The following is a 13,602-nucleotide window of genomic DNA, read 5'->3' as shown; positions in this document are numbered from 1 at the left end:
TCGAGAAAGCTGCTCCTTACTTCCCTCCTCCTCCCTCCTCCCTTCTCGTCTAGCCTGCTCGCCCCAGCTTTTTCATTTCCTCTGACTGCCCCGCCTTCTCTCCCCCTGCCAGTTCCAGAGGGCCCCCCCTGCTTCCTCCCCCCTTCCCTGGCCCGCTCCCTCCAACTCTCCTGCCCAGTGCAGCCCAGTCCACTCTCCTTCCCTCCCTGCTTCCTCTCCTGGTCTCATTCCCTGAGCCACCTGCCACTTCCCCACACCTAGGTCTCTGCCCTTCTCTGCCCCTCCCCAGCATCTCGGGCAGCATGGGGATCCCTGAGTCATTACACCCTGGAGCACACCAAGACCTGAGGGGCCTAGCTGGCCAGTCCAAGAGGCTGTCTGGGGGTGGCCTCTGGGATCTATTCTGGGCTTCAGGCCCCAGGGTTAGGACATTGCCCAGGGATTGAGAAATGACTAGGAAATTCTTCCCCGATGTAGTGTTTTTCAGCCACTACTGAGATTTCTGCTCCCCCAGATACAATTCGCTCCTTCCAGAAGGCCGGGGAAGGAGGTGGTGGGGCTCGAGAAAGAACGCCAGTCCCTAGAGCTTGTCCTAGGGTGCAAGCCTATCAACCCGGCCGAGTCTTGGGACAACAGATTCTGGGGAGGAGGGCTTTGGTGTCCAGTAGTCTGCCGGGGACAGGCCCCAGGACTTCCAAGAGTATCAGAGGGGAGTACCCTCCCACGCTCTTGCTTCTCGCTCCAGCAAGCCCCGGCCCCAGGCCAACCCCGGAGACCTTGACTTCCAGGAATAAGATTTTAATATTTGGGCCACAAACAGTCATTCAGGACTCCAAGATCATTGTCATGTCCAATTCTCCCACACCTCCCCAAACACACCTTAGCCACCACCCCCAGGCCCGTGTGCTCAGCCCGCATGTCCCTGCTGCCCACACAGTGGTCACAGCCCCGGGCCCCACGGAGTCAATGGCTTCCCATGCAACCTCCCCACCCAGAAGGGCCAGAGCCCCTCTCAGATGCCCCTTATTTCTGAGGGAGGCAGTTTAAGTGGAGCGATTACAAACTCGGGGGCTCATTTATTTGACGTGAGTTCCTGTCCCCATCCCACTACCTCTTTGCAGCGTGATGACCTGGGTGAGAACGAGAAGCTGGTGTGCCTCAGCTTCCTCATCTGTACAATGGGGGTAAACCCAGCTTCATGGGCCAGGCAGCCGGCCATGGCCAGTGGCCCCTGCCAGAGCCCTCTTTGTGACAAGGAGCGCGTGTGCACACATGTGTCACGTCCGAGCCCTGGAGGGGATGTTCCCGATGCCAAGGGCTGGACACTGGGTAGTTGCAGACTTCCCCTTTCTGCACCCAAGCACCTCGGTCACCACAACTGCCTCACCCCTTTCCCCCTCTCCCTATCACCCATGCGCAGCAGCACCCCAGCTTCCGGCCTCAGCTCCAGCCACACCAGGGGCTTGGGGAGGTGCCCCGGAGCCCATGGCCTCGGGCCTCCTGGCTCTGCGGCTCCCCACACTGCCCCGGTTTCTGCAATCCCCAGGCAGACCAGCAGGAACTCAGGAAGTTATATGATATTAATGAGGGATGATGCCTGGCGGGCTTATGTCCTGTGGCAGCATCAGGGGAGTTGGGGGCGGGGCGGGGAGGCTCTGGCTCCTGGAGCCTCCCTCCCCCTGGCTTCCTGTCCCCACCAGGGACCGATGAGCACTCAGGAAGTCCACTCGGCTCCCAGGCCCAGTGTAGCCTGGCCTCTGGCACCCTGCCCCCCTCCAGGCCTCAGTTTATGCACCTGTACTCCTGGGGGCCAGGAGGGCTCGCATCCCTGGCATCCATCATATGATCCAGGGCAAGTGGGGGAGGCAGCGACTCTAATGAGAGGTCCCCAAGGCTGGTTTCAGTGCTGGACCCCCTCCACTCCTTTACAAGAACCCTGGCATCCTGCCCATCTGTGACCACGCCCACAGCCAGGGCCACAAAGGGTCCCTCTTCCCTCAGGTGTCTTGGGGGTGAGAAGTCACTCCAGCTGGGCTGTGAGCGGGCAGCTTCCAGGACTGGGAGTGGGGGGGAGTGTGGGAAGGAACAGCTCCAGGAAGGTGAATCAGCCTCCCTTCTTCTCTCCCACGGCTTGAACAGTACTCGGGAATCCCCAGAAGGACTGTGGACAGGGGCAGAGGAAGGAGGCCGCCCAGGGACAACCGGGAATGGCCGGCACAGTCCCTGGGAGGGGAAGATGGGCACCCAGGAGAGGGCGTGCAAGGGGCTGTGGCGGACACGTGAACTTCAGGCGTGGGTCTGTGTGACATTAGTGGGGTCTGCGGAACTGAAGTGAGCATTTTTAAAAGATATTTTTCTTGGGGCGTCTGGGTGGCTCAGTCATTAAACGTCTGCCTTCAGCTCAGGTCATGATCCCAGGGTACTCGGGTCAAGCCCTGCATCTGGCTCCCTGCCTAGCTGGAGATCTGCTCCTCCCTCTCCCACTCCCCCTGCTTGTGTTCCCTCTCTCACTGTGTGTCTCTCTCTGTCAAATAATTAATAAAATCTAAAAAAAATATTTATTTATTGGGGTCCCTGGGTGGCTCAGTCAATAAGCGTCTGCCTTGGGCTCAGGTCATAAGCCAAGGGTCCTGGGATCGAGCCCCACATGGGCTCCCTGCTCTGCGGGAAGGCTGCGTCTCTCTCTCCTATTAACCCTGTTTGTGTTCCCTCTCTCACGGTGTCTCTGTTCAATAAATAAAATCTTTTTAAAAAATATTTTATCTATCATCTATCTATCTATCTATCTATCTATCTATCCGAGGTGGGGGGCAGAGCAGAAGGAGAGGGACAAGCAGACTCCTGGTTGAGTGTGGAGCCCAACATGGGGCTCAATCCCATGAACCCCAGAGATCATGTCTAGAGCTGAAACCAAGAGTCAAACGCCCAACCCAGTGAGCCACCCAGGCGCCCCCTACCGGCGCATTTAGACAGCACCGTGAAAGTGTGTGCTTGTGGGCACCGTGGCTGTGAGTGGGCATGATTTTCTCAACTACCTATTTGTACATCTGTGTTCCTTTGTCCACTTCGTTGTGGGTCTGTGCGTGCGTGGTTATATTGTGGGCCCATGGACTTCTTTATGGCTGTGTCTCCGTGTGTGTGTGTGTGTGTGTGTGTGTGTGTGTTTGCATGGAGGGACTGCCTGGCACAGGGGGAAGAGAGCAGCTTTGGAAGCATCCCTCCTGCCCCTCACCAGTCACTTGCTGTGTTGTGAGACTCTGGACAACAACTTCCCCAGCTCAGCCTGGATGTTCTTCGTCGCCGTGGCTGCCTTGCCCCTGTTGGGGGTGTGGTGAGAGATTAGGGACCGAGTCCCCCCTGCCTGCCTCCAGGAAGCCCTCAAACCAGCTGCTATTCGTTCGACAAACTCTCACCCACTTCCAGGGTGCCGAGGGTGGGGGTTGCAGAGGGGCTCTGAGGGCACCATCTGATGGACGCGTGTTCCCAAGTGGCGAGGAAGGGCAGAGCAGGAGCCTGAGCTCAGAAATCCTCCACTGAGTCATCCGCAGCCCTGGGCCTCTCCCACGCCTGCTTGCTGGCCAGTGCCTCCAGCTGCCTGCCCAGGCCCCCCTCCGGACCTGCCCCTGAGCTAAGACCCTGCTCACCCGGGGCCTGACCTTCTCCTGACTCCCTGGTGTTCTGACCCTGCCCTGGGAAGAGGTTGGCCCCCACCTCGTACCCCTCCCCGCCCACACACACACTAAGGGGTGCAGGCGCTCCTGCACATCCCATCTCCTGCTCACACCTGCCAAGCCGACCTGTCTACCTGTGTCCTTCCACTGCTGCAGGAAGTTGCTCTGTGACCCTCCTAACCTGTCCCTCATTGCCAGGTGCCAACGCCTTCCGACAGGAACCATTTGTCTCTGCCCACCTCCCTCTCCTACACCCCAAATGGGCCCTTGCCAGCCTCTGCTTCTCGTCCCTGCTTCAAGGGGCTCTACTCTTGCCATCCCCACCCTGCCTTTGCCTGGCCTGGGCCCCTCCTCTGAGATACCCTCACTTCTGTCCTTCAGGACCCCCTCCAACACCTCCAATCCCTCCTAAACCCTCATCCATCAGGGTCCACTCCAACCTCAAGCCCCAACTGGCCAGGGGCTGTCACTTCCCTGTGCCTGATTCCATGCCTATAAAATGGGGGTAAACAGAGTCCTTTGGGGGATCATCTGAGAATTAAGTGAGGTGGGGCTTCAGAAATGGGACTCCAATAAATGATGGCCATAGTTGTGACTTGGGGCCACCCCTCCCCTAACCCCCCTCAGCAGAGCTCAGAGCATGTGGAGTGCAAAGGGCAGACAGCTGCTGGGAGGGGCAGCCTAGTGCCCTTCAGGGTTTGGGGTGAAGTGGGAAGGGACTGCTAGCAGCAAGCACCTCAGGTGGTGCCCTCTCTGCCTCTTGGCCTGGCTCCGACCCCAGAGCTGACCTCACAGGGGAGGCTGGCCGGAAAGAGCAGAGGGTAGCCAGAAGCTGGTACTACAGTCATACCCACTAACAAGATTACCCAGGTTTGCATGCATGGATGCTGGTCACATGGGACCTCCCTTGTCTGGCTCATCCAGCATCTGCCCCCACCACCCCCGCCTCCCTCCCACACCTCCTCCAGGTAGACCTCCATCCTGCCAGCCCTCCCTTCATCCAGCCCCCTTGCTTGTTTTGATTTCCATTCCCCAAGACCAGGAATGTAAAGGAGGAAGGATCCACAATACACAGCCCCACGATGTCAGCTCTAAAAGGATCTAAATCCCTACAGTCTAGGCTCAGGAAATCCTTACATTCCTGGAGTTGCAGAGCTCTGGATCCCAGCCGGACAAAGGAACAAGATTCTGGCCCCACAGGGTCGAAATACTCCAGAATTCCAGCCCTCTGAGGTCCGCAATTCTAGATTCCTCTGCTTCTCAGGTTCTAGGATGTAAGGATGCTGGGTCTGAGAAATTCCAGAATTCTCTGGCAACTTCCCTCCCAGTAACCCTACTCCCCAGCTCCACTCCGCCCCCCAGCTCATCCTTGGCTCTCTCTGTCCCCAGTGTCCCCCGGGGCTCCCACAGACATGATGCAAGTCGGCCTGGAGCCAGCTGAGAGGGGTGAGAGGCAGGAGGAAGATGTAATTACAGCTGGTCCTGCCTCAACCCAACAGGAAGCTCAGAGTTGGGGCCCAGGGGACCCTAATCCAATGTGAATAATGGAGCACTCACCAGAAACACACACGGCCCAGTGAGCCGGCTCCATCCAGATTCTCGGGGGTCTGGTCCCCATTAGCCCCAGGCTGGGGAACACAGGTGTTATTCCAGAGAAAAGAGGAAGTGGGGATGAGGAGACAGGAGGGGGTCTCTAACCCCATGGCCCTCTAGCCAACCTGGTAAAATAATTGACCAAACCCACAGCTCACCCAATCTACATCTCATTTCCTTTTAAGATTTTTTAATGTATTTCTTTGAGGGAGAGAGAGAGCACAAGCAGGAGGAGAGAAAAGCAGTCTTTCTGCTGAGCAGGGAGCCCCATGTGGGACTCGATCTCAAGACCCCAGGATCATGACCTGAGCCGAAGGCAGACGCCCAATCGACTGAGCCACCCAGGCACCCCTTCATCTCATTTCAGCAGACATTCAGGATGTGATACATTCCACTTTAAGAAGCCCCTGGCTTAGGCTCCATGAAAAATAACACCCAGCACTGAGGCTTCTTAAGCAGGAGATGTTGGGGCATGGTGTTGACGTTGGAGAGCTGAAAAGCCCAGGTCCCACCTCCCAGTCTCTGGTCACCCTGAGGAGGAAGGATATGGGTCTGAGATCACCCACACTTCCACTTTGGGAGAAGCTGCAAATAAGGACTTTTAAGCAAAGGATTACTATTTTTCCATTGGGTCACTAAGTCAAGAACATTTTTTAAACATTATGTAGGCCAAAAGTAAAGAACCAAAAATAAATGAATAAATAAAAGATGAGATAAATAGAACTGCAGGCTGGAAATGTCCTGTGGGCCACCCATGTGTGAACTGAGAAACACAGGGCAGGAACCAAAGCTGTCACAGTCCTCCCTATGTCCTCAGGACAAAGAAATAACTGTTGAAGGAAAGAATAGTACATATTAATTTGTCTCCTCCCCCTCTAGCCACGTTTCTCTCTCCTCCTGGTCCCCAGGTTGTAAGATTTTTTTAAAGATTATTTATTTATTTGACAGAGAGAGAGAGAGAGAGAGAGAGAGAAAGAGAGACAGCACAAGCAGGGGAAGCAGAAGAGGGAGAAGCAGGTTTCCCACTGAGCAGGGAGCCCGATGTGGGGCTTGATCCCAGGATCCTGGGATCATGACCTGAGCTGAAGGCAGACCTTAACCAACTGAGCCACCCAGGCACCAACTCCTGGTTCCCAAGTTTTATTATCACCCTGTCTCAGCTCAGGTGTCCCCTCCTCCAGGAAGTCCTCCCTGATTCCTAAGCTGAGTTAAGTATACCCTCTGAACTCCCCCACCCCAGCCCTGCCCGCTCAGGGTCACCATTATCTGGGAATAGGTCTGTCTCCCTCCCAAGGGTTTCTGAGTCCCAAGAGGGCAAGGCCAGGGATGTCTCAGTCACAACCAGGTTCCTAGCTTCACCCAACGAGACTGGTCGCACAGCAGCTACCACAGAAATGAATGAACAACAAACAGAGATCAGTGCTAAGGACAGAGGTAAGAAGCCTGCGGCAGGGGTTGGTCATTCAGGGAGGTGAGAAAGGGGCGACGGGCACAGGGACTCCTAAAAATCTACATCCCAAGAGAGGAGAGAGGCCAGCTCAGGGGTTGGAGATTCAGCGCTGGAGGCCATGGTCCTCACCCCATTACCTCCTAACTCTGTGACTTGGAATAAGGGACCTCCTTTGGCTCAGTTTCCTCATCTGCAAAATAGGTACTATACAAGCAGCCAGCTGCCTTCTGGGGCTATGGAAATGATTAAATAAATTCAGGATCGTGGAGTGCTCTGTGGAGGTCAGAGCCCAGAGAGCGCATTTCCTCCCGTGCAAGCCTCGCGCCCACACACACCCCGCGAATCCTCGCCCCCCAACACATTCCACACACACTCAGAAGAGATGAGAAGGGACACAGGTTCCTCCATGACGGTCCCAAGTTCTGGGCGTGCCTCACATTCCCCCAAAGCACGGGTCCCACCACAGTCACCACGTTTATTGGGTCCATAGTTTGGCAGGGGCGGGTAAGCGGTCAGGAAGACTCAGAGCAGAACGCAGAACAGGCGCTTGTCGCGGAAGGGGTTCTCCGCAGCGGGTACCGGCGTCACCAGCGGGTCGTCCTTGGCGTGCGTCTCGCAGAAGGCGAGGAGTTCGGCCGCCGCCTGCGACACCTGGGGGCGCCCGCGTGAGGTCCGTCCGTCAGCCTCCCAAGGCCCCGCCTCTTGCCCGGGCACGCCCCAACCCCTCCCCGGGCCCGGCTCCGCCCCCTTCGTGACCACGCCCCGTACCCGAGTCCCGCCCCCCGGGTCCAGCCCAGTTCTGCAGGGAATCTTCCCACCCGCCCTACCCCAGCGGCGCCGGGTCCAGACCCCAGCCCCGGAGCCCACGCCTTCCTCCCCACCTCCACCCCGCACCTTCATGCGGTCGATGTTCACCTCCAGCTTCAGCTGTTCCACCGTCTTGCGGGCCTCCGCGATCTTGGCCATGTTGTTGGACATGGCTGAGGGCGGGGAAGAGTTTAAAAGCAGGGCGGGAGTGGGGGGCCGAGAGGGTTAGACTGGGGCCAGTCTGAGTCCCCAGGTAAGGATGGCAGTGATACTGGGACCCGGCGACAGGCTTGTGGATGGAAGAGCGTACAAATGGGGTGCCCAGAGATGGAGGGAGGGACAGGAAAACAGAGAAAGAGGAATGAGGAGACGTACAGATGGGGGACCAAGAGGAAGGCCAAAGGAGGGACAGAGGAACAGGGAGGAGAGGGGCATGGGAAGATGGTGGAGGGGTACATGGGATGGGGTACCTAGAGGCAGGTGGAGGGAGGGACGGGAGAACAGGGCCACAGGTGCTGGATCGGGATCCAGGTGTCCTCAGCCCCCTGGCGGATAGAGCAGGAGCCAGGAGGGGGCCCTCCCCAGGCCAATTAGCGGTGGCTCCGGGGAGAACATGGAATTAAGATCGCGGCGGGAAAGGCGCAGAGGGGGCCTCATTAGGGCCTTGGCAGCAGCTGCCCCCTCCGGCCCCCTTGGGGAGCTCCCCCACCCCAGCCCTGGCCACCTCAAAGGCTCCTCTGCTCATTAGCAGCCAGAGAGAGGGCTGGGGGTGGGGGTGGGGGGGTAACCCAGGCAGGAATGGGAGAGGGGCAGAGAGGATGGAGGGACAAAGGGAGGGTCGGAGAGAGACACGACTAAGTGATAGAGGGATAGATTGAGGCCCAGAAGAAATAGACTGGGTGGGGGGGTGGAGATGAAGGGATGGAGCCACGGAAGGAGTAGAGGGAGGGGAGGACAGATAGGGCAGTAAAGAAAGGGACAGGTTGATCCAAGGGGACAAAGGGACAGAGTGGGGACAGAGAAGGGGAGGTGGAGGATCTTGGAGGGATGGAGTAAGGGGGTGGGAAAGGAGAGAGAGATGGACAAATGGAGGGACAGAGTGAGGCACAGCGGGGATAAAGGGACAGAGGAGAGGACAGAGGAACAGAGAGAGGGAGGGACTGGAAGGGCTGGGGGAGAGACAGACTGTTGGAGACGCAGAAGTAGAAAGTCATTCATTCGCTCACTCATTCGTTCATTCCCAGGCAGACAGACCAAGGCTGCAATCGGCAGAGGAATTAGCTGTGCAGTGGAGATCCGAGCCTCCTACCTGTTGCTGCTTCCGGGCTAGGATGGCGGGCAGGTGGCGGTGGCTGGGAGCAAGCGTCTGGGTCCCCCCCCATCCCCAGTCCCGCCCCACCCCCTCCCCCGGGGCTTAGCCCCTGAGGGCCCGCCTCCTCCTGCTGCCACTGCCGCTGTCCTCAGCGCCCTGGCCGCCTCAGGTCTGTCTCTCTGGGTCCCCTCTGTCTGTCTCCTTCTTTGTCTTTCTGTTTCTGTGTCTCTGTTGCTCCTGTTCTGGGTGTCTCTTGCTCTCCCCCTTTCTCTCTCCCAATCTCCCGTCTCAGTCTCTGCCTCTGCCTCGGTCTCTGTCCCTCTGGAACACACTCACACGGGCACACACACACTCCCTCTCAGGAAAAGACAATCTCTCCCAGTGTGTCCCACACCCTGTCCATATCCCACATCGCAAAAACATCTCCTGTGAGTCCCGCACAGCCTGTCACTCCATCACATGTGCTTTCCCACCCTGTCACACCTGCCACCTGTGTCACCCCACCCCAGCCCCTCACACAGAGATGCACACTACCTGTCTCACAACTAACCCACACCCTCCACACACAGGGCCCTATGGTGCCACAGTCACTGAACCCCTCAAACTGCCATAAAGCGTCCATGCCACCTCGCACAAGCACAGATATCCTATCTTAGACTGTCCCGTGTGCGAACAGAATTTCACCCAGTGTCACGCGCAGTCTCTCGAGACGTCCATCACACACATTCGCAGGCAGCTGAAACTTGGGTCTCACACCTGACAGCAACTTCCGCCACACTTTTTACCAGGGTCTCACACGGTGATGTGGAATTACTCACATGACATCTTTGGGAGCGCTGTCACACAACCACAACATTCTGTGGTGTTACATGGTGAGACACAGTCACACGTCCAGTGACCCACACACACACATACAGTCATGCTTGCTCTTGCACAATCTGCTGGTGTCACACACAGTCTCACACAGTCCCTCACAGAGTGTCCCCTCCACACACTGTCACACACACAAGCTCCTGCTAAGCCTTGCGCAGTTCACACCGAACACAGCCGTCCCCACCCTCACCCTGCAGTCTTGTGTGGCGCACACATTTACAGGCACAAGATCTCGCTCATCTTCTCATCTCCAAGGGCCCCACACAGTGACACACGCCCTCATACGCTGTCACAACACTGTGACAGTCTTTCACTATCCCACACGATCTGTGCCACACAGAGTCATACAGTTTCTCACAGTCCGTCAGTGTGGCTGACATATACTGTCATACTCACATGGTCCCTCTGTCACCCCCACTCCCCTGGGGCCTGTCACACCACCTTCTCACACCACCTCTGAGTGTGTCCCACTCATCCGGTCTCACTCTCTGTCACACATCATCTGCTGTGTGACACACACAGCACTCGTGTCCTCTCCATGTTGCACACTGTGCCACACAATCTCTCGCTCTCACGTAATCTCTTAATGTCTCAACCGGTCCCCCGAATAGTGTCTCAGGCACACCCAACCTCCAGGGGTCCCACGCAGTCACCCGCGCGTCATCTTTCCCATCTCACAGACACCATCGGGCACAATCTCTCAGTGTAACACATGGTTTCACAGTCATACCCTTTGGCTGGTAGTAGCAAAACCTCCCAAGGTCACACAGCCACACACCAGCCTCTGGCGTCATGCACAATCTCACGGTAGTACACACTCACACAGTCTCTTGGCGTCACACACCATTCCCCAGGGGCACCCACGGTGTCTCTCCAGCTTCAGGCACATGCCTGCGGGCATCCACACTCAGCCCTCGGGTCTCTCGCGACTGCTCCCTGATAGCCACACGGGGGAGCCCGTGGCCCGCCAACGCCGAAGCCGTAGGCGGAGGTGGAAGTTGGGAGAGCAAGCTGCAGACCCCGGAGGAAGACCAGGACACAGAACGGTGGCGGGGGCTGGAGGCCAGAGGGAGAGAACTGAAGATGGACTGGGACAGAGAAGTTCAAAGAGAGGGGGTAGGGAGTTGCCGAGAGAGGCAGTGTGGCAGAAAGAGAGGCAGAGACAGAAATTTGGAGAGATGGAGACCTAGGGAGTAGGTGCACCAGAGACTGGCAGAGGAGGCAGAGACAGAGACATGCAGGGTATAGGAGAGACACACAGAGAGACATGGAGAGAGTCGGGGGCGCCTGCGTGGCTCAGTTATTAAGCAGCTGCCTTCCACTGGGATCATGATCCCAGAGTCCTTGGGATCTAGTCCCACCTCGGGCTCCCTGTTCAGCGGGGAGCCTGCTTCTCCCTCTCCCTCCGCGTGCCGCTCTGCCGACTTGTGCTCTCTCTCTCTGTCAAATAAATAAAGTCTTTTAAAAAGAAAAGTAATATAGAGAGTCAGAGACAGGGACCGAGAAACGCAGACACCTAGAAACATAGAAGCGAACAGACGAACGAACTCGCACACCCCGCGGCCCACAGGGGCGGGTGGCGGAGGCGGGGCCTGCAGGGCGCGCCCCAGGGGCGTGGCCCGGGCGCTCTGGTGGGCGTGGTTGGGGCAGGGTTCGGAAGAGGCGCGTCCCGGGCTGACCATTAAGGGCGTGGGCTGGCGGAGGCGTGTCCCGAGCGGCGGGTGTTGGGGGAAACGGGGGGTCTCCACGCAGTCAGCCCATCCAAATTCGGTTTTTACCGACTGCATGGGGAAGCGACACCGGCTGGAAGGGGACGCCGGCCCAGGTGCCTGGCAGCGATTTGATATGAGGGTATCAGACCCTGACTCCCCCGCCCCCAACCCCGAAGTAGCAACGGGCCTAAGTGGGGGAGGGGAACCGGGCTCACATCTGGAAAGCATCAGGCGCGCCGGACGTGCCAGGGCCCCGGGCTCGGCTGCAGAAGGGGGAGGGAAGCTAGGGCGCCCTCATCCTCCCCCTTAACGGGGTCTGCCGGCGCCGGGGAGGGGCCTGGGCTTGCGCCCAGCCTCTGCGCCTCCCGCAGCTGGTTTCCATCAGCAGTTTTGGCCCGGGCCGCCCCCAAGGAGGAAACCCAGCTTAGAGTGGGGGAAGACAGGGTGACGACCCAGTCTCCTTTCCCGGTCTCTGACGGCAGCCAGACGCTGGGAGGGGGCTGGGGAGACGGACTGACCGACGCTGCTCGAATCGTTCATAACCTCCATTTCTCGCCGGAGCTGCAAACCTCAGCCTTCTTTCCACCCGCATAACTTTAGTTTCCAGGTGTGCAATGCTGTCTTGTGCCGCAAAGGAATGGCCCCAGCCTCGTGACAGCCTAGGAGTCCATGTATTGTGCCCATTTTTTGGAGGAGGAAACCGAGACCCTGGATTTGGCTTCAGTTCTAGCTTTTTTTTTTTTTTTTTTTTTTTTTTAGGATTTTATTTATTTGACAGACAGAGATCACAAGTAGGTAGAGAGGCAGGCAGAGAGAGAGAGAGGAGGAAGCAGGCTCCCCGCTGAGCAGAGAGCTGGATGCGGGGCTCGATCCCAGGACCCTGAGACCATGACCGGAGCTGAAGGCAGAGGTCTTAACCCACTGAGCCACCCAGGTGCCCCCAGTTTTAGCTTTAATTATTCAAGAAGTGTGCAGTGAATGCCAACAGTAACTCTAAGGTCGAATACCCCATCGCTATTGTCTATTTCCAGCTGGATGTCTGGTGGGTATGGCACCAAGCTCCAGATTCCACCTGCCAAACCCTCTTCCTACTGCAGTCCCAACCATCTGATAGTAACTCTTAACTTCCCTCCCTCTCTCACACCACTGATCTCGTGACAAATGCCATTAATGCCAGCTTCCGTCTGTCCCCAATGCACAGTCACTTCTCACCTCCTCTGCTCTCCACACTCTGGTCCAGCCACTATTCCTCACTGGCTTCTCTCATCCTGGTCCCCACAGACCAGCCAGAGGGATCCTGTGGAGATGAAGTCCCCAGATAATAGCAAATGTTCGCAAGGAGGTGGCAAAATTGGAAGCGTCACACACTGGTGGTGGGAAGTAAAATGCTGCGGCCACTGTAGCAGTTGTTCTGCATTCATTCAGCAGAAGAACAGTCTGACAGTTCTTCAAAAGGTTAAGGTCCCCATATGACCCAGCAATTCCACTCCTAGGAACCAACCTTTAAAAAACCCCGAAAACATACATCCACACAAAGATTTGTACATGAACGTTCATGGCACCATGATTCATAATAGCCCCCAAGTGGAAATGACCCAAATATCAACGGATGAGTGGAAAAACGAAATGTGGTCTGTCCAGACTGTGGGATAGCATTTGGCAGTAAAAAGAAACAAAGTACTGACACGTGCTGCCATGGGCTAAACTTTGAGAACATTGTGCTAAATCAAAGAAGTTGGTCCCAAAAGGCCATGTATTGCCTAATTCCATTGATATGAAATGTCCAGAATAGGCCAATATAAAGGGACAGAGAGAGAATCCGATGAGTGGTTTCCAGAGGCGGGGGGATAGTGGACAATGACAGCTACGGGAGCAAAATTTCTTAATCGGATGGGAATATTCACAACTGTGTGAAAATATGAAACACCGCTGAATGCTACACTTATATGGGTGAATTTTATGGTAGGTGAATTATATCTTAGTAGAGCTGTTAATCCTTTCACCTCCCTCCCTCCCCCCTCCCACTGGGAAAAACCCAAGTCCCTCTTGTGCTAAGAATTCTCCCATGTGGCCCACCTCCCTCAGAGTGAAAATCAAAATTGTCACCAAGGCCCATGACACCCCATGCAATGTGGTGAGCCCTACCATTTTCTGCCCACCACCCTGGGTCCTCTCACCACTGCT

At 56.8% G+C, this 13,602-nt stretch overlaps 1 protein-coding gene across 1 annotated transcript; it reads right to left on the bottom strand.

Annotated features, from left to right (window-relative positions):
• Window positions 1-6,658: 6,658 nt before the first annotated feature.
• On the bottom strand, window positions 6,659-8,903 carry GNG8 (G protein subunit gamma 8). The gene is made up of 2 exons (XM_059153400.1): window positions 7,609-8,903; window positions 6,659-7,365 (listed from the first exon to the last, which is right to left on the bottom strand). The coding sequence occupies exons 1-2, from the start codon at window positions 7,690-7,692 to the stop codon at window positions 7,237-7,239; spliced, it is 213 nt and encodes a 70-aa protein (XP_059009383.1). The 5' UTR covers window positions 7,693-8,903; the 3' UTR covers window positions 6,659-7,236.
• Window positions 8,904-13,602: the final 4,699 nt, after the last annotated feature.

The sequence above is a fragment of the Mustela lutreola genome, chromosome 16 (genome assembly GCF_030435805.1).
Source record: "Mustela lutreola isolate mMusLut2 chromosome 16, mMusLut2.pri, whole genome shotgun sequence".
Taxonomy (NCBI): Eukaryota; Metazoa; Chordata; class Mammalia; order Carnivora; family Mustelidae; genus Mustela; species Mustela lutreola.
This window is presented reverse-complemented; position numbering and strand designations above follow the sequence as displayed.

Coding starts and splice junctions, on each gene's coding strand:
- GNG8 (XM_059153400.1), bottom strand. CDS start 7,692: ATGTCCAACAACATGGCCAAGATCGCGGAGGCCCGCAAGACGGTGGAA. Junction 7,366..7,608: donor TGAACATCGACCGCATGAAG/GTGCGGGGTGGA, acceptor GGGCGCCCCCAG/GTGTCGCAGGCGGCGGCCGA.